General features: G+C 36.1%; 5 protein-coding genes across 5 annotated transcripts; 4 read left to right on the forward strand and 1 right to left on the reverse strand.

Moving 5' to 3' along the window:
* Positions 1 to 407: 407 nt before the first annotated feature.
* Positions 408 to 1,649, forward strand: LOC145596832 (uncharacterized). The gene is made up of 2 exons (XM_081653025.1): positions 408 to 494; positions 585 to 1,649. Exons 1-2 carry the CDS (start codon positions 408 to 410, stop codon positions 1,647 to 1,649), a joined length of 1,152 nt encoding a protein of 383 aa, XP_081509151.1.
* A 5,867-nt stretch (positions 1,650 to 7,516) lies between these two features.
* On the forward strand, positions 7,517 to 8,353 carry LOC145596833 (uncharacterized). Its single transcript, XM_081653026.1, has 2 exons — positions 7,517 to 7,721; positions 7,866 to 8,353. The coding sequence occupies exons 1-2, from the start codon at positions 7,517 to 7,519 to the stop codon at positions 8,351 to 8,353; spliced, it is 693 nt and encodes a 230-aa protein (XP_081509152.1).
* An 819-nt stretch (positions 8,354 to 9,172) lies between these two features.
* On the forward strand, positions 9,173 to 18,030 carry LOC145596610 (cationic amino acid transporter 2, vacuolar-like). The gene is made up of 14 exons (XM_081652810.1): positions 9,173 to 9,673; positions 11,395 to 11,596; positions 11,745 to 11,829; positions 12,147 to 12,287; positions 12,395 to 12,513; positions 12,601 to 12,697; positions 12,794 to 12,966; positions 13,062 to 13,128; positions 13,273 to 13,431; positions 13,669 to 13,915; positions 14,193 to 14,301; positions 16,174 to 16,286; positions 17,351 to 17,426; positions 17,632 to 18,030. The coding sequence occupies exons 1-14, from the start codon at positions 9,505 to 9,507 to the stop codon at positions 17,786 to 17,788; spliced, it is 1,914 nt and encodes a 637-aa protein (XP_081508936.1). The 5' UTR covers positions 9,173 to 9,504; the 3' UTR covers positions 17,789 to 18,030.
* Positions 18,031 to 18,306: 276 nt separating this feature from the next.
* Positions 18,307 to 22,647, reverse strand: LOC145599113 (uncharacterized). Its single transcript, XM_081655523.1, has 4 exons — positions 22,489 to 22,647; positions 22,126 to 22,357; positions 21,627 to 21,652; positions 18,307 to 18,587 (listed from the first exon to the last, which is right to left on the reverse strand). Exons 1-4 carry the CDS (start codon positions 22,537 to 22,539, stop codon positions 18,420 to 18,422), a joined length of 477 nt encoding a protein of 158 aa, XP_081511649.1. The 5' UTR covers positions 22,540 to 22,647; the 3' UTR covers positions 18,307 to 18,419.
* Positions 22,648 to 25,499: 2,852 nt separating this feature from the next.
* LOC145596835 (uncharacterized) lies at positions 25,500 to 26,231 on the forward strand. Its single transcript, XM_081653027.1, has 2 exons — positions 25,500 to 25,847; positions 25,953 to 26,231. Exons 1-2 carry the CDS (start codon positions 25,500 to 25,502, stop codon positions 26,229 to 26,231), a joined length of 627 nt encoding a protein of 208 aa, XP_081509153.1.
* The last annotated feature ends 665 nt before the right edge of the window (positions 26,232 to 26,896 follow it).

The raw sequence follows: 26,896 nt of genomic DNA on the forward strand, positions 1-26,896 counted from the left end.
CCCGATGGTTTGATCGATGAAATTCACTCCTTGTTAGCCAAGTTTTGGTGGGGTTCGGTGGCTCGGAGAGAAAGATGCATTGGCATAAGTGGGAGGATCTTTGCCTTCCAAAATCGAAAGGGGGGCTAGGTTTTCGTGATTTACGTGTGTCCAACCAAGCTTTGTTAGCAAATCAATGTTGGCGATTATCAAAGGACAACACTTCTCTGTTACATGATGTCTTTTAGGCCCAATATTTTAAGAATTCTGAGTTTCTTGATGCGAGACGTGGGTATGGCCCGAGTTACAGTTGGCGTAGTATATGGGGTGCGAAAGGTCTTTTGCTGGATGGATTGAAATGGCGAGTTGGGGATGGAAGGAGCATTCGTGTGTAGGATGAAGCTTGGCTCCCTGGTGATAGCTCTATTATGGTGCCTTCGCCTATTGACAGCAGCAATTTAGATCTCAAAGTTTGTGATTTAATTGATAGCGAGCTGTATTGCTGGAAGGATGAGGTAATTGCTTCAAACTTTAGTGCGGCTGACAGACTAGCAATCCTATATATCCCTTTGCCTTTCTTTGACCAAAAGGATGTGCGTTACTAGTGGCCATCGAAAGATGGTTTTTTCTCTGTTAAGAGTGGGTATTTGTTGGGTCGACTTGGTCACTTGCGACCATGGGATTTGTTTCATGGTGATAGTTCCTGCTCATTATGGAAACTGATTTGGAATGGTGGAGGTCCTCCAAAGCTTAATCATTTCTTGTGGAGTGCGTGTAAGGGCTCATTGGCTGTGATGGGTGTAATGTATAGGAGGCATATTAGGGACTCACCTCAATGCCCCGTATGTGGAAGTGGAGAGGAATCAATTACTCACACTCTCTTTGAGTGTACTTATGCTACTGCTATCTGGGCACGAAGTGATTTTGGCGACTTGCTATGTGATGCACCTATGAGTTCCTTTGCTACATTGTTAAGTTGGATGGCTACAAAGGTAAATAAAGAATGTTTGAGCATTTTTGCTTCTTTGGCGTGGGCTATTTGGTTCTGCAGGAACCAGTTTGTTTCTAAGGGTGATTCTGGTATTGATGTTGTGCGTGTGGGAGCTGGTTTTGTTAAGTTATTCTTTGACCATTGTGCATATAATAAGAAGGTATGCAAATCATGTGGTGGGGGGGTTCCTATGTTGAGTCCTTCGTGGCAGCCTCCTTCTGGTGGAAGGGTCAAGATTAATGTTGATGCACACGTCTTACAGGGCAAGGGTGTTCAATTTGGTGCAGTAATTAGGGGGTCAAGTGGGCAACTCCTTGCAGCTGCTGTGAAGCATATGGAGGTCTGTTGGAGCGCTGCTATAGCTGAAGCTGGGGCTGCTCGTTTTGGGGTTGAGTTGGGCCGCAGGCTTGGCTATGAAGAAGTAATCCTAGAAGGTGATGCACTGCAGGTGGTTCGTGCAATCCAAGCAAAGCAAAAGGGTTGTGCTCCTATTTTTTTGCTGTATGAGGATATTCATGATGTTAGTTCTTTCTTCTCTTATTTCCAGTGTAAGCATGTTAGGCGAGGAGGTAATTCTTTAGAGCATTTAGTTGCTAGATGGGCTATGAATCCAAACTCGGAGTTACTTTGTACGGACTCTTTTCCCCAAGCCTTTATACTTTGGCGAAAATCGATTTAATATAATGATGCTTACTTGGTTTCAAAAAAAAAACATGGCAATTGCACCAAGGCATAATTTAGTTTGTCTTTCCTACCATAATCAAGAATTTACCATGTCTTATACGGTAAAAGTGTGTTGAACCAACTCATCAAGATGCGGTGTGAGTTACATTGTTGATCAACACCTAAAAGAAAGGGATGAGGGAGAGTGAAGTTAGCAGCCTGCTTGGTCATGCTTTACATGTGAAATTTTGGATTAGAAAAATGCTAGAATATACAAACCAAATAAAGTAACATTAATTTCAGATGTATCACTTGTATTCTTCAAAGTAAATACAATCCAGTTCGTGCTTATATCAAACAGTAAACAAGCAAATCATACAGAAAACCTGCCAGGAGTTCATCTATTATCTTCTCTCCTTGAAAGGTCAAAGATCATGCTTTTATATTTACTTTTTGGTGTAGAATTCTATGACAAAGTGAGCTTGTTATTCCAGCACTGACAGGGAATAACATACTTGAAATTCTTGGTCAAAAAGAAAGGAAATCATTATTACATTAGTTACATATCTACTCAGCTTTGTGAAAGTGAAAAAAAACATTCTTGGGCCTCAATTCAAAGATATTATTGTCTTTATAATGGCCATGTTAAACACCTTCAGCACATCAATTTTATTTTACATATGGAGTACCAAATTGAAAGCACTTACCATAATTATCATATAAAGGCTATGATATGATGCCAGTTGCGTAAAGATAGATCGATGCACAGAACAAGAAGACACAGATATTGACACTCCAAGTCCTATATCTTTCAAAAGTAACTTTTTTTCCTTTGACCTTTTCTTAATTTATTTAGTTCACGGTCATAAATAAGAGAAGCTAGCACAAATTAGCTTGCCTACAGTCTAGTTATGGCGAGCCTATCTTACATTTGAAAAGCAAAGTGGGTAATTTCATGAATATTTGTTTGAGACTTCTCAAAGATCTTACATTCATCCCACTGAATCCATGTTCTTATGCGGCTATTTGCCCAAACCACCAAACAGAACACTGCCCTTGACCAAACTAACAATGACAAATTACAAGAGCCCAAAGGTAAACCAAATAGGTTAGTATTGTTTACGGTGAATATAAAAATTAAGTTTGCTGACTTAATGGGGAATTCATAATATACGGAGTTAGATCAAACCATAAGCTACGGGGATGCATCAGCTTTCACAACAGGTCTTGTCCTCTTCTACTTACTTTTACTCAACCCCACTCAGATTTGTACCAAATCGTAAAACTAAATTTAACTGATTGTAACTAATCCTTAGCAATATAAAGTAAATAAATTTGGTAGTTCTAATTGATTTCGTCAAAATAAACTAATTTCTAAAAATTCTTATTGATATCAACACGAATTATACTCAAGCCAACTTTGACTTGTACCATGTTACCCAATAAATTGCCAAATCCTTCATCTCCATGTTCTCTCTCTTAAAATGCTTCCTATCTCTTCCTCGACTACCCTTTTAAAATGGTGACCTTGTTATGCTCGCCCTCCAGGTGCTAAAATTGGTCTCTACCACTATTCCATCTTTCATTCATCCTCCTGTTGTTCCTACCCACCCACCTCCCCCCCCCCCCCCCCCCCCCCCCCGCGCGCACTTTCTTTCTTCAAGACACTCTTCTTTGTAAGGCTTTAAACTTTTTTCTTGTACTTAGCATCGATTTGTAGCTTACGAATGATAGTGGTAGCATGTATATATCGTGTTAAGATTAAGTATGTAGACATAAACACAAGGTGTTCCACGGATCATACGAGGTGTTGTTCCCCAACCAAAAGATGATAATGATTCACAATGCCCATGTTCTTGTAAAAAATGGCAATGTTATAATAAGCACATGATTATTTAATGAGTTCCATACCAAGGCACCCAATACATCAGCTTGTGTTAATGATGCACAATGATATGATGAGTCCCATACCAACGCACCCAATGCATCTAATTGGGCATCCAAATACATAGAGTAATCAAGGAGTGGAAGAACTTAAGAGATCATTCATACTTCAATGCCTCAAAAGTCATTCCTCAACCTTGCATTTCATCGATCAGTTACCCATAGTTCCCATGCTTCTAGTTTTTAAGTTATAAGTTAGCAGACAAAGATGCAAGTGAATAGAAAATTTAAGGAAAATTTGAATTTTGGTACCTCAAAAATGACCCTAATTAGATTTTCGCACCCGTATAATTTTTTTTTATTTTGATACCCATCAAAGTGTAAAATTATAGGTTTTGGTACCTTCGTCCATGTTCCATTAAGTTTTCCATTAGTGGGGCTCTGCCACCTCTCTCCCCCTCCTTGTGCAGCTGCCGGCAACCATCACAACAGCCTACCGCCGCGGCCAGGCCAAAATCCAGCTACAGCAGCCTACTGCCGCGGCCAGGAACGAAGCCCAGCCACAGCAGCTGCCGCCGCGGCCAGGCACGAAGCCCAACCATAGCAGCTGCCGCCGCGGCCAGGAACGAGGGAGGGAGGGAAGGCGGTGGTTACGTTAAGGTTTCGGGGAAGGGGAAAACAGGGTTTGTGAGCCCTTATGGCTGAGATTGGAAGAGGGAAAGAGAGGGGGTGGGGTGGCCGGCGCCGGTGCCCGGGGAATTCGGCCACAAACAGCCGAAAGCCGACACATGGGAAGGGTGGCAGTACTGGTGGCAGTGGCTGGTGTTTTTTTTTTATTTTTATTTTTTAAGGTTTTTCTTAAAAAAAATTTTCTTATTTTAATAAATTAAATTTAATTAGATAATGGGCCTCACTAACAGAAAACTTAACAGAACATGGACGGAGGTACCAAAACCTATAATTTTACACTTTGATGGGTATCAAAATAAAAAAAAAAGTTTTAAACGGGTACCAAAATTCAACACCTCCCATTTTCGAGATACTAAATTCCAAAATTTCCAAAATATAATTACCAAAACCATGTAGCTCGTAAACCTTTCGTTGCCAAGGTCCCAATAATAATACTCCTTGTAAACCAGCTAATTAAGTGCCGACCTTGATGACAGAGAACATATAAAAAAAGTCCTTGAAACCGCTATATATGTTGGAGATTCAAAGTGGCTCTGATAGCTACCATTGAAACCCTCCTTAGTATGTACATCTATTAGGAAAATAAAACAAAATAACTTGTTAATAGCTAGGAAAAGGTCGGTGCTTATAAAAAGAATCAACAACCGTACTTTTGAATGGAATAAGATTTGTAACAATTTGTTAGTGCTTATAAAAAAGAATCAACAACAACAATCAAACAAACCAAAAACACTGTATCATAAACAAATTAAAAAAAAAATGTAGGAGTTTCAATTAACTGACTGCATTTGAGAGCATGTAGTTTGTCGTCGAGTTGGAGATTACCAGAGACGAAAACAAGCATGACGCCGGTGTCAGGAGGCTGACAATCGATAGTTGTGATGGAGTGTTGACACTGCAGTTGTTGAGCTTAGCAGTAATGGCTTGAGTACCTTGAATTTTCTGGCCACTTCTGAAAAGGAGTGTTGGTCAAACATGAAAAACAAAAATCAAGTTGTGAAGGGTTGTAGATGTAAGGTTTCAATTAGATGTACATATCCCATATTAAAATCATATTATACGCTTTGTATGTACATATAATTATTATTGATCTGACTAAACCCATCAATTCACTTTGATATTTGGTCGGGTCTAAATTTACCACAAGTGTACAGGTCAATTACAGTAAATATAGGGTGAGCACGGTATCGTATCCACAAGGAGGTCTACTCATGTACCAAATTAAGAAACTAGAATAATATTTAGACGACGAAAATATGAGAAAAGTACTATTAAAACTATAAACAAAATGATTAAAGTTGCAAACAAGTATGAGAAATAGTTCTAGGTTTCGGGTTTCACCAATTACTTTCTACAATGAAATCAAACTAATTGCGGGGTTGAACAAATATAATGTAGCAATGATCAAATTACCAAAAGTATGTAATCTCCTCTTCCAAGGTAGAAAACGCATATTTAAATCAACATTATGTCTACTTCCGTGATCACAACAATTGAATTAAACTCATTAAGAATAGGAATTCAAAAAGACCACCCCAAGTGTATATCTATTCCTAAAATTATACTACTTGACGTTTGATAATCCCACGAACTAGTATTGAAATTTCACTTCCGCTAATAATCCAATACCTTAAACATACAATCAATTGGCCAGATTAAGAGTACGAATTAAAGTAAGATTATCAAATTGCAATTATATAAATCAAACCCAAACAAAGTAATTCAATTCATTGATAGATTATAATGGACTACATCCTAACCTGGAACAAAGAGATTTAGCTAGACATGGAAATCAAGAAGGACACAACTAATTAATGAAGAGTCAATATTAAACATATCAAATCAAGCAAAAACTAGTCAATTGTATAAAATTAAGGGAAGAAATAACGCTGCTCCAAGCTCGGTCCAGTCACGGCTCTTGCGAGGTGCTGCTGCTCCGTCCTTAATCTCGAGCTGTTGTTTGCCTCCTCCGTCTCTGTGTGTGTGTTCGTGCTCTCTGTCGTCCTCTTAATAACAGTAGGTCTTTTGAGGGTTTTCTCGTGGGTTCTTGCCTCTTGCTGCCGCTGCTCCTCAAATCAATTTTTTTGGGGATTTTTCTTTTAGTGGGTTTTCAACCAACTTTGCTGATGCTGCGTGGAAAAGCTCAAGATGGGCTTCTCTTATTTTCTTGCTGCCTAATTATAACTTCCACCTAATTAAATAATTAACAATGGGTCCATGTTATATACTTGTATGATAAAAAGTGAGTAACAAATATGTATATATATGCATATTATAATGAAATGCTTTATAATGTAATAAAGATATGATGTATAAATACTAGACTTTGCAAATTAGCCCATTCAAATCATATTTTCTTAATTAATTATGCATATAAACTTGTATAAAAAGATACTAAATCGTACCCAATTTAGTTCTAAAAAGATATAATAAATATATAAAATATTGACTTATCAATATTTCACTGCAAAAGATGTACATTGATTTACACTACATTGAAAAAGAATTGATGTACCCAACACTGAAAAGCAAATATTAGATACTAGACACTGATGTACGTAACACTGAAAAGGTAATAGTGATAAATATTGTACACTGATGTACTTAACACTGAAAAGGTAATAGTAACATTACATCGCTTTTACGTACATAACAATGCTAAGGTGATATTGACAATACAAATGCATGCATCTACATAACTGAAAAATTATTTATTTCTTTTTAATCAATGCATGCATGCAAGACTTAAACTTTATCATATAAGATAATAAAGACGACTACATACCTAACACATTTGTTCTATAAAACGGATGAGATGCATTTCACTTGATCAACCATCCATCTTTCCCCTAAAAAACTTCTACCTTCCCTTTTTCATATCAACTTGGTTTTAATAACATGTCATCCGACGAAAGCTCCAACTCTTCTAATTCCTCATCTAATTTAGAACATAGCCAAACATAACGATATGAAAGACGAAGGCAAGCCAATCGTCTTGTTAACCGAATGATGGATGAAGTTCTTATGTCCAATCCAATTGAAGTTTATCAAATGTTAAATCAAGTTCCAAGGGCGCTAAGGATCCCCGTTCCAAGGGATTGTGAGGATGGACACAATCGTTTATGGAATGACTACTTTGCTGACCATCTTGTGTTTCCTCCACAGTTATTTCGTCGGAGATTTCGCATGAACAAACATATATTTCTCCAAATAAAGAAAACTTTATAAGAACGTCATCCTTTCTTTCAACAAAGACAAGATGCTACAGGAAGATTTGGTGCCTCCAGATTGCAAAAATGCACAGTTGCTATGAGGCTAATAGCTTATGGCACCTCTGCTGATTCTATGGATGACTACATTTGGATTAGTGCATCTCTTGCAAGAGATTTACTACAACATTTTGTGGAAGGAATTGTCTCTTACTTTGGTGATGAATACCTTAGAAAGCCCAATGAAGAAGATCTGGTAAGACTACTAAGAATTGGTAAACGTCGAGGATTTCCAAACATGCTAGGTAGGTTCTATTATTGCATGTATTGGCAGTGAAAAAATTGTCCACTTCTATTAAAAGGTATGTTTTCTAGAAGACTAGGTAAACCCACATTAATCTTGGAAGTTGTGGCATCATATGATCTTTGGATCTGGCATGCTTTTTTAGGAACAACGGGTAGTCGTAATGATATTAACATTCTTGATAGATCCCCTTTGTTTAACGATGTTTTTGAAGGTCGTGCACCTTCTGTTAACTATGTTGTGAATGACCAGCAATACAATATGGGGTATTATCTCACTGATGATATATATCCTAAATGGGCAGCATTAATTCCTACAATATCACTACCACAAAATGAAAAAGAAGGTCTTTTTGCCAAATTACAAGAAACTAGACGAAAGGATGTTGAGCGTACTTTTGGAGTACTACAAGCTCGTTTTGCAATAATACGGAATCACGCACTAGCTCGTGACGCGTCAATGTTAGGAAAAATAATGATAGCATATATCATTATGCACAATATGATCGTCGAGGATGAAAGAGATATGTATAAAACGTATTACGATCCAAATGAATATGATCAACCTACAAATGCGTCTTCAAGTAATAGGAATACTGAAGAGCCTTTTCAGTTCGAAAATAGCAACAACTGAATTGCAAGTTTGGAAAATTATATGTCTAATAGAGCTCGTGTTTGTGATGAACCTATGCATAAAGCCTTGAAGAAAGACTTAATTGAACATATGTGGCTCAAATTCGATGTTAATAGTAGGCAAAGTAATTTGCGTTAATAGTTGTATAATTGTAACATTTAATTATTGTATTTGTACTCAATCACGGTTCGTTGTTATCTTTTAAAGATTGTTGTTATTTGATAGAATACATATTATTTTTATTTTTATCGAATTTAGTAAAGTTGCAATTATTGTGTATTTTTTAATTATTGTGTATTTCTTAATTAACGACTAATTACTTACTAATTAAATAATATAATGCATTAATTTTAAACCTAAGTCATTTTATTTAATTAATGCAGGCTAATAATAATTATCAGTTTTGATTGATTATTACCAAATGCACTAGTCATATATGATAGGATTTAAGGGATATATTGTGTGTTGGGGTTGGGTAAAAGTAGAAGAGAGAAATGTGTAACTAAAAAGTTATGGTTAACTATTGGGAGACGTTGGTTATTAAATGGGGTATAAGAGTCGTTATAAGTGATTGAAAGACATAGAAATTATAATAAATAAGCAATAACCCACAACCATTGTGTTTGCTCTAAAACAGATGGGATAACATCAACATCAAGATTCACACCGTAGATGTTTGATTACCATTTTTTTTTATTCAAGATTCTCGATCCATCGGCCATATTGCACAAGATTGCGGAACCCCACACATTATCAATATCACACATCAATAATGTTGAAATCTTTGTCTTAATAAAACACCCACCTTCAATTGCCAATTCCAATCAACCACATTACTAAAATAAGGACATTAAAGAGGTTATATAGCTACCAAAAAAAACGTGGGTTAAGTAGCAAGTTCTTCTCTAGAGGTGAAGAGCTTCTCACTACCCACTTATCCATTCTCTCTCCTCTTTACGTTACCCAATTATTCAACCATATAAGTCTATAACTGCACGCAATCAACTGTTTTGAACTAATAATTTCTGGGTTTTGGTTGAATTTTATTGGGTATTGTTTGAATTTTATTGGGTGTTGTTTGAATTTGATGGTGGGTTTTTGAAAAGACTCAATTTTGAAGAAGTATAAAGAAAGAGGAGATAGAAAAATAGATGGGATTTGGGGAAGAAAATATGTTTGGGGGTGGTGATAATTATGATGGATTGAGAAGTTTTGTTAGGAGAAAACGAGTGGATTCTGAAAATAGCAACCACAATTCTTCTTCAACTGGTGGCCACCAATTAGCTAAAGCTTTGACTGTTCCTCATCTTGTTGCTATTGGTAATCTCATTACTTTTGTTTAATTTTATTATGGTAACAATTTTTTGGATGTCAATTCAAGTTCTGTAATTTTTTACTTGAATATGACCTTGGTTTATTGCTGAAATTCGTTTATATTATGTATGAAGTAGTGTTACCGTGTTAGAACTCTATTATGGTAGAGTGTATTTTCATAGTTTATATTTTCGATGTAGAGAGTGGACAAAGGGCAATGATGTAGACGGGATTCATTATTTGGTTTGGGTATTACCCTTCTTTAACCAAGTTCACATAATATTTAAGTAATAGATTGCTGATTATAGCAATAATCATATAAATATCCCAATATAGAAGGTTGGTATATGATACAAAAATGAGGTGGGATTCGAACTGGGAGTGTTCAATTACTCAAGTTGAGATTTTTCTACTTGTGATTGTAGGCTCTGTATCAAATTACTCGAATAAGCATATACTAAATTACTAAGCAGATATATGCAAATAATAGTTGGTGTTAGTCGAAAGGAGATGGCATATTATGTATAAATATTTCATAAGCTAGCAGTTCACGATTAGTAGTTTGCTTTTTGGATGTGTAAGCTGATTCATATGGAAAGGTGTAGCATAAGGTAATGTAACATTTTAAGCGATAATAGGGCTATGAATATGATACTTATGATCATTCTTATGCAGTACTCCCTGTGTAAAAGTTGAGTGGGAGAATATTTTATTCAAAAAAATGATAATGTGAGTATATGCGAGGACCATGGGAAGCTAGAGAAATAATTTAAAAAATAGCAAGTGGGATTAATGGTAGGAGAAAGAAAGGGAAATTTCCATATAAGTGATGCACTTATTCAGATACGGAAGGAGTATTATATGTGTGGTTTGGTTTCCAATATTAGAGTATGGAAGCTCATGAATGTTATGGGTGAAGCACTCATTGTGTTGATGTCAAGGTAGTTGTAAAAGTAATGACAGGTAAAAGACCCTTAAGAACATGGGAGTTTGACAAAGAAATAGATTTAAACTCTACAGAGTATGGAACTCCCAGTAAGCTCCTATAATGCCCACTCCCTTTTTGAATGAAATCATGTATATTCCTATTTCGTAGAAAAGCTATCACCATCGCTCAGCCAAAAGAAAGATGAATGAGGATGATGTGCAGTTGACAATCTTGAAATAGAATGGAAAATGGATACTAAAAGGTTGACTTCTTGTCCAAGAATCCTCTCTAATAACAAAGTGCTATACTTATCCATGTTACATTGGACCAATGAAAAGAAGCGATCCCTTGAATTGAACTTCCAAGAGCTATTGTGAGGAACCATTTGGCACAAGCCATTTGGTTTGTTTGTATAAACTTGATTGCGCCTTTTGCTGAGTTTATGAAGTTGGAAGGCAAAGGGAGCACATGATTTTGTGGCAAGATGCTTATGTGGGTGCTTTGGCTTGAAAGGATGATATGCTGAGTTGTAGTTGGGACTTTGAGAGTATTCTTTGGTACTTTTACGAGAGTAGTGTATTTAGCTTCTCTTGGTCTCATGATCATGGGGCATCCTTTGACATGTCCCATTCTGATGTAATGATGCATTGTGAGACTGGATTTTGTTTTCTTTTGCCTTGACTTCTGGTTGATCTTATCTAATTACTTTGTATCATATTGTTTTCTGTTACATACATATGGAAAGTGGTAGTACTATACATCTAATTGTGACACTAAAGCTTTTGGTTTGTTGTGCTAGGTGTTGGTTCAACTATTGGAGCTGGCGTTTATATACTTATTGGCACAGTAGCTAGAGAGCACTCTGGACCATCACTTGCTATTTCTTTCCTTATAGCTGGTATAGCAGCTGGCATTTCAGCCTTTTGTTATGCAGAGCTTGCTAGTCGATGTCCTTCTGCTGGAAGTGCTTACCATTACTCCTACATATGTGTTGGGGAAAGGTGATAAATAAGTAATTCTTTTGTTCTGAAGTCTTCATAATTTTCAGTTTCTAGTCCTAGAGGCTAAATGGTACTTTCTTGAGTTTAAACAAGGTTTTGCAAAAAAAAAAAAGCTTATGATCTGAAGTTGGCTTATATTGTAATTCAGTGTTGCTTGGTTAGTTGGTTGGGCTTTGATTCTGGAATATACTGTCGGTGGTTCTGCAGTTGCTCGTGGTATCTCGCCAAATCTGGTGTGTTTCATTTCTTTTCATCTATAATGCCTGAGATACTTAGCCCAGATCTGCATTGGCAAGCTGTACAGTACTTTAATTTAATGTACCTATTCAAGAACTGTATTGTGATCCTAATCTCTACGGTCGTTACTTGCTATGCAAGTAGGTTATTTTAAGATGTCCCTTGGTTCCATTTGTTATGTTGAAAGCTGCATCATTTTTTGTAACCAACAGCAGTGCAAACTGTGCTGAGCTCTGTCACTTGGTTTGATTATGTTAGCTTATTGGTGAAAGTTTGTGGACCTGACCCCTTATTTTGCATTTGAATATGTTAGGCATTGCTCTTTGGTGGTGAGAACAGTCTGCCTTCCTTTCTGGCCCGCCAATATATTTCTTTTCTTGACATCACAGTTGACCCTTGTGCTGCTGTACTTGTATTAGTCGTCACTGGACTTCTATGTGTTGGAATCAAGGAGGTATACAGCTCTCTTTATCAATTCTGAATGCCTTTTTGTCTCTACTTTAACTTAATCTCTGTATGGTAGTAAAAGCTAAGATAATTAGACATTATTAAATTTTACAGAGTACTTTTGCACAAGGCATTGTCACGTCAGGAAATGTATGTGCTATGATGTTTGTTATAATTGCTGGTGGGTATCTTGGATTCCAGAATGGATGGCCTGGATATGATCTATCTACAGGGTAATATATTTAACATATTCAAATTTACTTCTGACCTGTCATCATAGGTCAATGACTATAACCATTTATACCCTCCCCTTGTTCTAGATTCTTTCCGTTCGGGGTGGATGGAATGCTTGCTGGCTCTGCAACTGTCTTCTTTGCATACATTGGCTTTGATTCAGTGGCAAGCACTGCTGAGGAGGTAGTACATTACCTGCTAGTTTTTGTTTAAAGAATTGTTTTTATATTGCTTTCTTGCTCAAAGAACATGAAAGATACATTTTTTTTTTCTTGGCAGGTGAAACATCCCCAAAGGGATTTGCCAATAGGAATAGCTGCTGCACTATCTATATGCTGTGCATTATACATGCTGGTTTCTGTTGTTGTCATTGGTCTGGTACCCTATTATGCTATGGATCCCGATACACCTATATCTTCTGCATTCTCAAATCATGGATTGCAATGGGCAGCGTAAGTTGGATTAGATGTGTTTTCGCATATATTTACATCACAGTTACACGCGAGACAGGACAAGTTTTTTAAGAATTTTTTCAAAACATCTGCAGATATATCATTACTGTCGGAGCAGTTACAGCTCTCTGTTCAACATTGATGGGCTCACTTCTGCCCCAGGTAGGCTACTGCTTTTAGGTTTTTTCTTTTCTTGGAGCCTGAAGGATAGCATAAGTTTCAAGCTATTGAAATCTGCTGTAAACATATTTTTATAATTGAAAAACATTATATATGTTTCTAATAAATCCGTCTGTATTATTTCAGCCACGAATTCTCATGGCAATGTCTAGAGATGGTTTGCTGCCATCCTTTTTCTCAGATGTCAGCAAAAAAACTCAGGTTCCTGTGAAGAGCACTATAACTACTGGAATTGTTTCTGCACTGCTTTCGTTCTCTATGGATGTTTCACAATTGGCAGGGATGGTAAGTTTTTTATACCCCTTTTATTAATAGATATGACTGGTTTGTCATGATTTGTGGTGAATAATGTCTAAAATTTTCAAGTTCTTTGGCATAGCTTCAATCAGCATGACATTGTCTAACACTGACTATAATTCCATTGATCGATTGTAGCCCTTGGATTTGCAGATTTAGATGTCAGATTGGTTTTGTCATACCCCAAAAATGTAGCCAAACTAATTTATTGCATTTTTGGTGCAGGTCAGTGTCGGTACACTACTGGCATTCACTATGGTGGCTATCTCACTTCTAATAATAAGATATGTGCCACCAGATGTGGTGCCACTTCCGTCATCACTTCAGGATTCTATTGATGCTGTTACATTGCGATACAATGACTTTACAAAGGATTTTGGCACTTCTGAGGATATTGCCAAACCACTACTTGGTGGAGCCACCGTGGAAGCCAGTTTTCCGTTGCTTTTGAAGCAAGTAGCTGATGGCAGTTGTAAGTTCATTCAGCATAGCACTTTCTTCTATCTTGGTAGGGTTTGGTTGTTAAAATGTTTAAGATTGACTAGGAAAGTTGAATAGGTTTGCTATAGATAATCTAAACTTTGGTTTTTCTGGTAAGAACATGGAACTCTATCAAGTATCAAATGAGAAGGAGAAAATCAAATTACTTTTTGAGTTGTATTTTACTCTTGAGCTGTATCCAAAATTGTTTGTGTTTTATATTTCACATTTTTCAATCAAAAACCAGTAGTGATTTGATAATTCTACAGATACTCTAAGTGATGCCAATAGAAGAAAAGTTGCGGGTTGGACTATCATGCTTACTTGTATTGGAGTGCTGCTCCTCACATCTTCTGCTTCTTATGTAGGTCTTCCCAGGTATGTGATTCAATGAAATACATTTTCTAACATGTTATTGAAATCCTTGTAATTGGGTATTCTTCGTCACATGTATTAGATTTTAGAGCTATGCCCCTGTATTGTCTCATTTTACCTAAAATAACCTTTAACATTTTTTTTTTAACATTTAAATGTTATCACCTTTCTCACAAATGAAGTTGGGTCCTTCCATCCATCAATATATAGTGATGATAGGCATCATGTACATAAGTTGTAATGCCATTGTTTGAACATTTTACAATGCCATGTCAATTATTCAGAATCAAATTTGGATACTTAAAGATATGTTTTTGATAAAGTAGATAATCTAAGGACATTATGGTCATTGTACTCCCTATACATTTAAGAATTCTGTCACTAAGATAGGTCACGAGGAATAAAGTTTATATAAATCATGTACATCTAAGAGCTGCATATACACATTAAATACATTTTCTAAATTGATATTAATTTAAAAAGCTTGATTAATGTTTGATTTAAACTTAATACTTCACTTTTAGCTTTATATAATGGTTGTGTACTTGTGTGTGCCATTTTCCTCATAATAATATAAAGGTACCATGAGAAATTGCCAAAATCATTAAGGGTGCTACTGAGAATTTCCAAAAAAATTATACCTAACATTACCTACATAGTACTTAGAAAGAAGGAACTATAATTAAAAAAAAAGGATATTTTTAAAAAATAAAGAGAAGGGAGGGGGGAGATCTTGATGGGGAAACATTATAAGTGAGATTTGCTTTTGTATGAAATTTTTATTTGGTAAGATCATATACTCCCTCCATTTCTAATTAATAGCAACACTAGGCTTGGGACATAGTTTTGCAAAAAATTATAAGGTAGGAACCAAAGTGAAAATTTTGTAATATAGAGTATAGTTTGTACTTTGTAGGGGGATATTTAGTTGTTATTGGTTTAGAGAAATGATGATATAATAGTTTGCTCTTACCAAATAAAGAAGTGCTGCAAAATTTGCAATTAATCAAATACTAAAAAATAAGAAAGTGTTGCAATTAATCAAAAATGGAGAAAGTATATGGTACAAACTGTTGGGTTGTGAAGCCTTGTCACGTTGATAAGATGAATGTGGCAAAGTTGCGTATACTACATTTGATGTGTGGTCATAAAAGGAAGGATACAAGGAAGGATCGGTTGTGGAAAGAGATAATTATTAGGAAGAAAGTAGAGTTACATACTTACATCTATTGAGATGGGGAAGAATCGCCTTAGGTGGTTTGGCCATGTAAGATGAAGATTGAGTGAGACTCTGATTAGGAGGCTTAAAAGTAACAAAGTGATGGGGTCATGAGGGGTAGGGGAAGACCTAAGAAAACACATAGGAGAGTGATTGAGATTGATATGAGTCTTATGGGGATTGACAAAAAGATGTATTGTTTAGGGCGGGGTGAAGGGAGAAAATCTACATCGAGGACATGTCATGACCTTTTATATATAGCTTTTGTGTGTGTTTGTGTTTGCGTGCATGTGTGAACTTTTTTGTGTTTTGCAAATTCTATTTATTTCCATTGCTAAGCTTTTCACAAACTTTGTTGTGATTTATCTGCATATTTTCCTCTCCTTTTATTTTCCCTTTGCCCCCTTGTTTGAAACTTTCTCGAAATTTATTTTTATATTCTCTTTTTGGATTTTTGTGTTCCATAGCCCCCCTCCCCAGCAGTTCTTTGCTCTCTATTTTTTTCTTGTTTTACGTCCTTTGTCATTGTATCATTTTCTTTCTTTATAACATAAATTGCGGATGGTTCCTTATGACGATTCCTGTTAGCTAATCTCAAATCATTTTGGGACTAAGGCTTTAATTATTGTACTATTCTAATTTGGTTTTTTCATCAGCGTGTTTCGATACACATTGTGCGGAGTGGGTGGTGGTATTCTTCTATCTGGTCTGACAGTGCTCACTTGCATTGATCAAGATGATGCCAGACACAGCTTTGGTCACACTGGAGGTATATTCTGATTTAATGAGAATAAATATTTCATTGCAAAATAAAATATTTTTTTCTTGGACAAAGAAAAGGCTTTTAGTGCGGGTAAGTATGAAAAGTAAAAGGCAAATTGGCTATAACAGCAGTGCCATGGTGTTAAAATCCAACTCATTTTGATGTATTAGATGCCTTTTAGATGCTTTCCTAGTGTTTAGTTTATGTTTTCTAGGCTATAGATCCCATTATTGTGTACTTGTCAGTGCATGTACTACATTAAGCTCTTTAGAGGGCGAATGATTAATGAAATCTTAAAGCCTTCTACCAAGTGTTGTCTTGCTTTTATGCTTGTTTGTTGTTAGACCTTTATAGATATTGTGTCTTACTTGCATGATAGTTCTCCCTCCAACCCAACTTGATGCGCTAAGGACTCGTCGTTCGGACCCGCTTGTACCCGCCTTGAAGTATTAGCCGTCACAAGCCCCGACTACCCGCACTCCGTCACCCAAATAGACGCGATTGCTCTTTAAATTCTATTGCCCGTTTGTGTTGCTTTGTGCTCACAATCCCCTCTTCCGCACAAGGCTAGCGTTCTAGCTACCAAAAGGCTAGAGCGCGCCGCACGTTTCGGGGACTAAACTCCCGGACCGTGACACATGGCCAGTGACTTCTTAATGAATTTTGATGCTACCCACATAAGTAAGAAAATTAAAAGGGGTGTGAAATGCTTTAGATCAGGCAGAATCTTCTGCTGAATTAAAAGCATTTCTGTTGGTACCCAGAAATTTAATTGAAAATGGTGGTTAACTCCTTTTATCCAGATAATACTCAAGTACATTACTAGAATTTATTTACTCTCCTCTCTCATTTTCCTGATTCCTTGATCAATAAATTCTTGGATATATCCTACGATTCCTACCTGTAAACTTGTAACTGTAAATTGATTGTACTAGTGGAGTTTTGTCTATTGCTGTCAATATCAATTATCTGCCTGAAATGTGCTTCCAGTGCTTATAAGTCATTAGTTTAGACTGCCATGGCCATCAATTTCTAAAGTATTTGCGATATTTGATTATATGTTCTTCCAGGTTTTATCTGCCCATTGGTTCCTCTACTGCCAATTGCCTGCATTTTGATCAATGTCTACTTGCTGATAAACTTGGGGTAAGTACTACTTTTCTCGTTCTCATACATTTCAATTTATATGTTAATCAAAAAATTGAAGATCATTTGCCTATTGAGAGATTTGCAAATTTTAAAATTGGAGATCATTTATTGCTTAATATAATTACCATTTACCTATTAAAATACGAGTACTTGGAATACATTAATTGCTTAAGCCTGACTGAATTTCTTTTGACTGGTTCAGAGCTGATACTTGGATGCGAGTCTCAGTGTGGCTTGTAATTGGGGTGCTTGTTTACTTAGTGTATGGAAGAAGACACAGCTCCCTAAGGAATGTAGTGTACGTACCAACAGCTCATGTCGATGAGATATGCAGTAGCTCACAGGATATTTTGGCGTAGCCTTCTACAGCCAGCAGGCTTCTTGTTGTGTTTTAAATGTTTTAGGTGTACACTAGTTTGCATTGTTCCATTCATTTGCAATAGTTGTTACAGGGGGCAGTTTATTGTATCCGCTGCTGGCTGTATATTGTGTATACATGTATCAAATTGTTACAAAGGTTTACCGTTTACAAAAATGTAAATATGTAATCTTTAATGCGAATTCTCATCCTACATTCAATTTTTAAGTTATTGTTTCTTTATTGATGCCTAAGGTATGTGTTAAACTGTAGAATACAACAATTGACAATGCAGCTAAGTCCCAGTTATGAATGAAGGATTGAGGACAGACAATATATATGCAACTTATTCAAACTTGGTTCATTTAGGATTCATTATTTTTGGGTTTTTCTCAGCATTTTCAGTTTTCCGGCAGACATGCTCTTTTAACTGACTTGAGAAAGTTTTGATTTCACTTTGAATTGAAACTGAACAGCCTTAGATCTCAACATTGCAACTGTAATTTCTGTTACGCCGAATTAGAATTAGAATTTACATTATCTCCAGGTAAAATAATAACATACTCGTCGTTTACAAATGAAAAATTTATCGACATTGTTGCTATACTGCAGAATGGTCAAGTAGGCAGGTACTATAATAACGAGTTGATGAACAGCACAAATCTTGGTAGATTTTCAAGAGCTAATGTGAAAATTCCACCCAGTAGAAAAATGAAAAGAAGAGCAACAAATATCTTCACGATGTAAAAATAATTGATTGTTGGCTCTGAATCTTGTCTCTTTGCTCCAGCATTTAATTCCTGCAAAAGTTATGAACCAGAACATTCAAATCAGGCTTCAGTACAAAACTGTAATGACAGAATACTCATCTCGACAGTGATTTAATTATTAATTAATACTCCTTCCGTTCCTACATACTAACACGTAACTCACTTACATAGTCAAAACTTAAAAGCTATTAAATTTGAAAAGAACTACGAAGTACTCCATATTTAGTACTCAACTATGGGATTGATTGTGAATATAATACTCTCTTAGATTTATTTTTAAAATTTAAATTCCGTCTAACAGTTTATCTTATTTGATTGTAAAATATTTTAACGAGAAAATCACGGTTTAAATGGAAAGAACTTTCAGAAATACAGTCATACGGTGGTAACTTCTATGACGGTACAATAATAATTAGGCCACCAAATATCAAATGCAGCCTGTTTTTTGGGAAACTAAATAGTAAATCATATAAATCAAATCAAGACCAAGGTTAGTAGGTTACCAACTTACCACCGACAGTACCTGAAGATAGATATTTTCCTGAACATGCTGCTTAGATAGACAGATATTTTCAGACATTAATCAAATGATTAATCCAAAACATTCTTGTTTAGATGTTCCATTATCTAAACTGAGGATGATAAAAGTATTGACATTTTATCTAGTCTCCTAACAAAAGACAACAAATTTCGTCAAAATGCAGGCCAAACCCAGCATTCGAAGGTTCGTCCATCGGCTTTTGCTGTAGGTTATACTTCAGAAATAATGAACTCTTAACAATAAAACAACAATGTTTCTTCATCAAATGTCACAACTCACAAGTTTCATAGAACGAAATCCTATCGTTTTCCAATCAGCTGACAGAATAAATGCCAGTCTGCAACATGAAGTTATATTTTTACGACATGGATGAAATGGTTTCTTTCAAGTACATTATCCTAAACAAGGTCCTTCTTTACATGTTCTTCCATCTACTTTATTCAGAAACATATGATTTGTTTCATAACGATCGTTTTGTCTATAACAGAATCTGCAAGACTGAGCATTACTTGGACATTGTACATGGGCACTTGTTGCCCACCGATATGATTCAGATAAAGGAAATTGATAGTCTTTTCTCTGATATCCGAGCCAATCAAAGCAACATATACATTTTTTTTCCGCCCAATCTTTATTCGAGGACATGATTTAGAAAAGGGAAGCCAATAATACTATCTTAGTCTATTCTATGGTCTTCTCATTTTTAATTTTCAAACAAAGGAGCATCCTATGATTCCTATCACAAGATGTGCAGAAAAAAACATGTCCTTTGAAAGGACAAGGACAACACTACTACACTGCCACAAAAGTTCAAACAACCTTTTTGTCCAGCGAAAAAGTTATTAAATCTGAGGGTAGGGTAGTCAGGATTGTAGGAGCAATAGCACTAAATCTTGTCCACAAAAGACCTGTCATAGGAAAATCCAAAGAACAAGAGTTGGCCTCCTAATTCTGTTGCAATTGGATGGTGGAGCCACTCAAGCTCATTTTTTGACTCAGGCCAACCTCGTGTAATACTTAGTAATTTAGTATGCTTTTTAATGGAAGACAAAAGATAAAATTCTGAAGTAAATTATCTCCAACTGCTATTGCAGTAAATCCAGCAGCATTTTAGTGTTACACAGCTTACTACCTCGTATGAAACACTATCACGCTTATAACTTCATCCTTAAACTTTTCAGATTCTATTACTCGTAGTAAAAACATCACTAATAGGGTGGAGCAAAGCTTACAGTCTGGGGGTTCCAATAACTTTGTTCCAAAATATCTATTTCTTAAGGTTTTGTGCTTGATTCTTACGGGAGCAACAAAAGAAAAGAATAAATGGCTTCGTCAATATTTGAAGCTTCATTTCATTCAAAGATATTCAATTTCACTAGTCAGTGTTTTTCACATAATAGTGCTTGGTGCTATTCTCAGAAAGTAAGAACTATCTCGAAATTTCCAAAATAACTTTGACAAAAGCAATTGCTTGACAAGAAATGGAGTTATATGGAGATAGAGGAATATATACGATGGAAGCTATCTATTTGCTACAAGCTCCAAAAACAGCTCTCTTCTGTCAATGTTATAAAACCAAATTTAAGATCACTAGGCTTTCCAGAGAATAGATGTTTGGCAGTGTATTCTCTTTTTTCATCCAGCAAAGCAGTTCTAGATTGCTAAGAGGCATAATAGAATTTTAATAGAAAGATTAATTAGCTTATGAGTGCATGAATTGTACCACACATACTCATCAGAATAAAAGAATCTCTCATTTTTGTTGCCAATGAATATGAACTAATGTAGAAAGTTGAAACATTATACATGGAAAGTTATGCTACACGTTTCAAGTTTCATTGATTTCTCCAGCATAACTTATAGAAAAAAACTTAGCATAACAGAGCATCCATCTCTATTATCCTTCAATCAATCAATAAAAGCCTTAATCCCATATACATCTCTATTACACTTGTAAGTTGTAAAAGTTCATTTAACCTTGCAAAAAGCACACAAGTATTTCTGCCAACTAGAACTATTGCGCAAATACTAGAGGGCAAAACTCTAATATTTTCTGACAGAATTGCATGCAGTTCCACAAATTGCCGGACACAATCCTACCCTGTCCAATTCTAACCTGTCCAATTCAAAGCTACAAAGACCGAAAGGAAGAAAAAAACAAAGATCAATGCATAGCAGCGGCAAGCACCTTCTCCTCGCAGGAATAACTAGTAGCAAGCTCCGAGACAAAATCAAAGCGAGCCACACTAGAAGAAAAATCAATATTGTCATCTCCCATAGACTTTTTACTTGACTTGATCAACCTTTACTAACAACTATTTTGTCTTGAAGAATTAACAAAACAAAAAGTGCACTCCTAATGGACTATTCAAAGAACTAATGATTAATGCTTATAGTGGTACAGCACCCAGATCAGTCAAAAGGCAAGATCTTATAATTCACATAAGCCCAACATTCACCAAAATTAATAGCAGAAAACTGAGCAAATCACATAACCACTATAAAAAAGTTGGGTTCGTTGCCATTACCTGCACGCCGTCACGTTTCTTGTTAACTGTAAAACAACATTAAAACAAACAAACAAAAAAATCAGTGCAAACTTAACCACATTATGCAGGTAGAAATGGTGAAAAAAAAATTACTGTCTCCTTTACATATTATATGGGGGCCACATTTGATTTCTATGGTTAAACCTCAGTAATTTTTTTAGTCCGAATGAGTCACAAGAGCATTACAAATTACAATTGGGAAAGAGAAGATTCAAATCTTGCGACTTATTATATACAAACCCTCAATCTTTGTCGGGCCAAAAACTCTTACATATTTACCATCACTTAACAAATAAATGACATCCATTACACAAGAATAGATGATAGCAACAGTAATGTGTTCCATTAATTATGACCCCATCACAATTGTGATGAATAAAGGGAACAAATAGCAATCCCTCTGTCTGAAATTAATAGTCACATTGTAGATAGTGCAATTTGAACTAGTAACGTAACGATTAATTAAATTGGGACAAACCTTGTTGAGAGTCCAAAACAGTTTGCAACTTCCAACCATTGCCATAACTTATAAGAACAGAACTGGGTCCAAAATTAATGGGTTCTTCACCAGATTTAACTGCTTCAATGTACAAAGCATGAGGGGAAGTAGCATCTAGTTTATTATTGATCAAAGATATTGCAAAACCTGCTTTTGTTCCTGGAGCAAATCGCCTCACAATCCCAGAACTTTTGCAAGTCACATCTAAAAACTGCATCAATTTGTATAGTACATGATTCAAAATTGAGCACAAAAAAAGTTGTAAAATTACTGAATTTTGATTAATTTGAGTTGGGGTTTTTGAGAAATGAATGAAGAGATTGATTTGAGGGAGAGACTTACGAGTGGAGGAGGGAGTTCTGAGGATTTTGAAGATTCTTTTGGTTCCGCCATTGTAGACTTTGCTCGTGAAATTTCTTGATTCCTTCTTTGACCTTTCTATTCAACCATTTCCGAATTGGGCAATTGGGTAAGTCAGTAAGTTAGCCACTACTCACAAAGTCAAAGAGTAATCGCAGCCCTCGTAGGAATACCAAAATCACAATACATAATCTAATCTAATACTTGTATATATATTATATATTTAAAGGGGAGTTTTTTCTCAAGTTTTTAGAGCGTCATGTAGGATTTTTATTTTTAAAAAATTATTAGAGCGCCACATAGGATTAATATTTTTAAAACGCTACAATAGGATTACGCCACCTAAAATTAGTTAACGTGCCACGTAGGATTATAAATTATAGTTATATCCAATAAATAATTCAAGTGTCACATAAGCATAATTGACCAATAAGATTTTAATGGTTACATTAATTAAATACGAAATATTATCTTTTGAGATTAGGAATTTTATCTAATATTTTAAAACAAATACGGAGAAAATGATATATTACGTACAACTAATTAAATAACAAATGTAATCACATATGCTTCAAAAAATAATAATAATAAATAAAAAATAAAAAAATTAATCACATAAATATGAAAAATATTTTTTATAAAAAAAATAGATCGACCCGTGCATCGCACGGGCTTCATTTAGTACGAGTAGTATTTTGGTACAAATTCTAGGACTCTAGCTATTGACTCTAAATCTCTAATAACTAAGGGCAAAAAGGTAAATCTAAAAAAAGCAATTAAAAAAAAAACATTAAGGTAAAAAAGAAAAGGCAAAACAAAGCCCGTGCGATGCACGACTTTAATTTTTGTTTTTTTTAAAGGCTTTGTTATAATTATTATTATAAAAATATCAAAAAAAAAAAAACCTACAAAGTCAATCAATTTACAAGAAATTGGTAGGAAGCCGAGATACAATCTGGGCACCCACCCCTCTAGCTATAGCGAACCCGATCCTGCTAAAGATGTGAGCAGCTGCACGAGCACCAATATCCTGAGTCTTAGCGAACGCCTGAACTCGCTTCAGCAACGCAACAACATCCTTCTCTAATTCCCCCAACGAAGAAAAGGAGAAAGGAAGAAAACCATAGCCAATAGCCCTGCAACGCGCCCCATACTTGTCCCGCTTCCGTTGAGCCGCCACAGACACAACACGACCAGGAACGAAGTCAGACAACCCCGATTGTGACAAAGGTGAAGACCCTGTCAAGTCAACACATACATCAAGGCCTCTATCCCAAGAATAAAGCAACACATCTGCTGGTCGAAGAGCCCCGTCGTTCTCTCCAGTCAACCCAACCTGTAGCAAATAACATTACGGTAAGTCTTACCATTCATAGTCTGACCCAAACCCGATATCGGGACCGCCCGCAACCAGGCCGAAGAGTTATCCTCCTGTTGGGACTTCCATAAGGCAACCCGATGCGTAGATAAGGAGAAAGTGGAATCTGTAGATGCAGTGACCTTCGTGAAATATATTTCTGCCAATTTTTTCATGAGTCTGGGGGCAGCGATCTCACTAAGGTTACTCATAAGGTCAGTCTCCACAGTCCTGTTAAAAAGACTAAGAGCATCATCGAAGGCCGGTCCCGGACCAACAATACCAGAATTGCTAAGAAGCGTGACCTGAAGAACAGAAGACTACGGACGCCCCTGGAAAGGAGAAGAGGAAGAAGGAGCATTTGGGGTAAAGGGAAAATGGGTAAGTAAGAAATCAAGAGTGTTTTGAAGAATTGGGTGTTTGACAGAATTGTGGGTGATTGCGATCCGGCGCAAGCGCCGGCGGCAGTGAGGAGGCAGAGGGAAGTGGCTGATGGAGGCTTTTTTTTTTTGAAACAATAATTAACACATTACAACTAATTATTGATTAATTAATCTGTTTTAAATTACTAAAAACGATATCTATATAGTAAATGATAAATTTCTAGCAAGTGGACCCATTCAGGTATTATGAATGTTATTTATGGTTTTTTTTAATCAAAGTTGGTGTCAATATAGCTAGTGATACAAGTTGGTGTCAATAATTGTAACAATCCCCAAAGTTGGTGTCAATGGTTGTAACTTTGCCCTTCATAAATTCTACCTTGTAAATCAACTTTGTTTTTTATTATTATTATTTAAAAATGAATAAATTTGTATTCTACGTATTTAATCTTTAGATTATACTATTTATGAAACCTACATTATATTTTATTTTCTTATTTTAAATTAAATATTTTGGAATATCATTCTGCTAAATCAACTAACCTACTTTATCATCTATTAATTAAATCTCAAAAAACATCTATCCTTTTGCTTTATCCAAAAACATTTATGTTAATGTATGTAATATCATTGTTCTAAATCAACCTACTTTATCATCTACTAATTAAATTCTCAAAAAAAAAAAAAAAAACATCTACCTAATGTTTAAAAATTTGTGTTATCTTTTTAATTTACTTATCTTTGTTCACTTAAAAAAATTTATCTATTTTATTTTAATTTATAATAATGCTTGAAAATAAAGTCTCAAATTCTATTCGTTAATTTTACTTATGTGGCAATTGAATTTTTTAATTCTAAAATTAATTGTAAATCTATTTTTTCATTGGTTGAAATAATAAATTACTTATGTGGTGCTCCGAATGCTCCCGAAAAATGCCTACTTTATTTGTATATATTAGATTAGAAGATATCAGTGAATATATTTTGTTATAAGATAATATTGTAGAGAATATTTGGGTATATCTTGGCCTTGCCCTCCAAGTATACCTAGGTTATTTATATTATATGTGGTCGTTCATATTGAATGTGAAATACAGAGAAATACTTTTGTGATTAATTTAACATGGTATCAAGAGCTTAGGTTTGATCCAATTTTCTTTTTCACACGTTATTTTCATAATCTACGAGTGAAAGGAGGGTGAAAGTTCACTGCAAATTTTTTATTTTTTTCCGGTATGATTTTGTGACAAACGATGACAGGGACTGATGGTGGTAAGACAACCAAGGTGGATCTGACATACCATCTTGGTTCGAGTGATGCTCCTGACAGCGTGATTACTCCTATCCAACTTAGGGGTGATAATTATGATGAGCGGGCTAGGGTCATGCGTACTGCTCTAAAGATGAAGAGGAAGTTTGGTTTCATCGATGGGACTGTGGTGAAGCCGAGTGATGCTGACAAGCTAGAGGATTGGGTGGTTGTGCACTCCATGTTGGTGTCATGGCTTGCCAATACTCTTGATCCAATTGTTCGATCTACGATCGGAGATTATGATGATGCGCAACTTCTCTGGAACAATCTTAAAAGTCGATTTTGTGTGGTCAGTGGCACTAGAGTGTGTCAATTGAAGAAGTCATTAGGAGATTGCAAGCAAGGGTCGAGTGAAACGATTGCTGCATACTTTGGCCGCTTGTTAAAAATCTAGGATGAGATGAATGCATACATCTCAATCCTGAAGTGTTCCTGTGGTGGGTGTAAATGCAACATTGTTGAACAAGTCGAGAGAATACGCGAAGATGATTATGTCCATCACTTCTTGATTGGACTAGATGATGCATATCCTCCTATTCGAGGCCAATTATTGGCTCAAGAACCTTTGTTAGGCGTAGATAAAGCCTATCAACAGGTTACTCAAGCGCAGAGATTGCGTAGAGGTGAGGCTTCTGAAATGAATGGTGTCCTTCGGACAAGTGTATTATTCTGATAGTGTGTTCAGAAGTATTAGAAAGCTAATATATTCAGTAAGGTCAAGTGATCGGAATGCCTGGGTGGAGGCCGCTTCCGATCAGTAATATCAATGCATAATTAATATTACGGCTTAATCTTGACTGAAACCTTCGGGTCACACCCATAGCAATATACGAACCGACTCGACGAATTAATCCGGAAGTAATTAATTCGTCGCCCGAGTATTAAATATTTAGAGGTCGGAAATTTGAGCTTGGAGCGTCGAAACCGAGCGTCGGAGAATCTCAAATGTCGAGCCAAAATTTAGGATTTGGCGAGACGGGAAAATGCTTCGAGTAACAAGTAAAATCCCAGCCACGCAAAAGGCTAGGAAAGCGTGCCCAATAGGAGCGTGCCACGTGGCAGCCGCCACGTTGGCAGCCACTTAGTGGCAGCGTGCCACGTAGACAGCGTGCCATGTGGTAGCACGCCATGGTGGCGGTGCGCCACGGTGGCGACACATGTGGCAAGGGGCCGTGGACCCGGGGTGAAGGGTCATGGACACGGGCCAAAATAAAATGGCCCAACCGAACCCAACTTGGGGCTCAAAGTTGGGTGACACATGGTTAGTTCACATTGCATGTGAAATGCCTTGGGGACCAAGTGAGAAATTGGTCCACTCCTAACCATGTGACACTTGTT

The sequence above is a fragment of the Chenopodium album genome, chromosome 20 (assembly GCF_948465745.1).
Source record: "Chenopodium album chromosome 20, dcCheAlbu1.1, whole genome shotgun sequence".
Taxonomy (NCBI): Eukaryota; Viridiplantae; Streptophyta; class Magnoliopsida; order Caryophyllales; family Amaranthaceae; genus Chenopodium; species Chenopodium album.

What these genes read in the sequence shown, in the direction of transcription:
- LOC145599113 (XM_081655523.1), bottom strand. Translation starts at nt 22,539, where the DNA reads ATGGCGGAACCAAAAGAATCTTCAAAATCCTCAGAACTCCCTCCTCCA. An exon ending in CAGAACTCCCTCCTCCACTC is followed by an intron (nt 22,358 to 22,488) that starts GTAAGTCTCTCC and finishes AAATTGATGCAG; the next exon opens with TTTTTAGATGTGACTTGCAA. An exon ending in AGAAACGTGACGGCGTGCAG is followed by an intron (nt 18,588 to 21,626) that starts GTAATGGCAACG and finishes TAACTTTTGCAG; the next exon opens with GAATTAAATGCTGGAGCAAA.
- LOC145596833 (XM_081653026.1), top strand. Translation starts at nt 7,517, where the DNA reads ATGAGGCTAATAGCTTATGGCACCTCTGCTGATTCTATGGATGACTAC. An exon ending in AGGATTTCCAAACATGCTAG is followed by an intron (nt 7,722 to 7,865) that starts GTAGGTTCTATT and finishes ATGCTTTTTTAG; the next exon opens with GAACAACGGGTAGTCGTAAT.
- LOC145596832 (XM_081653025.1), top strand. Translation starts at nt 408, where the DNA reads ATGGTGCCTTCGCCTATTGACAGCAGCAATTTAGATCTCAAAGTTTGT. An exon ending in TGTATTGCTGGAAGGATGAG is followed by an intron (nt 495 to 584) that starts GTAATTGCTTCA and finishes GTGCGTTACTAG; the next exon opens with TGGCCATCGAAAGATGGTTT.
- LOC145596835 (XM_081653027.1), top strand. Translation starts at nt 25,500, where the DNA reads ATGACAGGGACTGATGGTGGTAAGACAACCAAGGTGGATCTGACATAC. An exon ending in TTAAAAGTCGATTTTGTGTG is followed by an intron (nt 25,848 to 25,952) that starts GTCAGTGGCACT and finishes TTAAAAATCTAG; the next exon opens with GATGAGATGAATGCATACAT.
- LOC145596610 (XM_081652810.1), top strand. Translation starts at nt 9,505, where the DNA reads ATGGGATTTGGGGAAGAAAATATGTTTGGGGGTGGTGATAATTATGAT. An exon ending in TATGTGTTGGAATCAAGGAG is followed by an intron (nt 12,288 to 12,394) that starts GTATACAGCTCT and finishes TAAATTTTACAG; the next exon opens with AGTACTTTTGCACAAGGCAT. An exon ending in TCTTATGTAGGTCTTCCCAG is followed by an intron (nt 14,302 to 16,173) that starts GTATGTGATTCA and finishes TTTTTTCATCAG; the next exon opens with CGTGTTTCGATACACATTGT.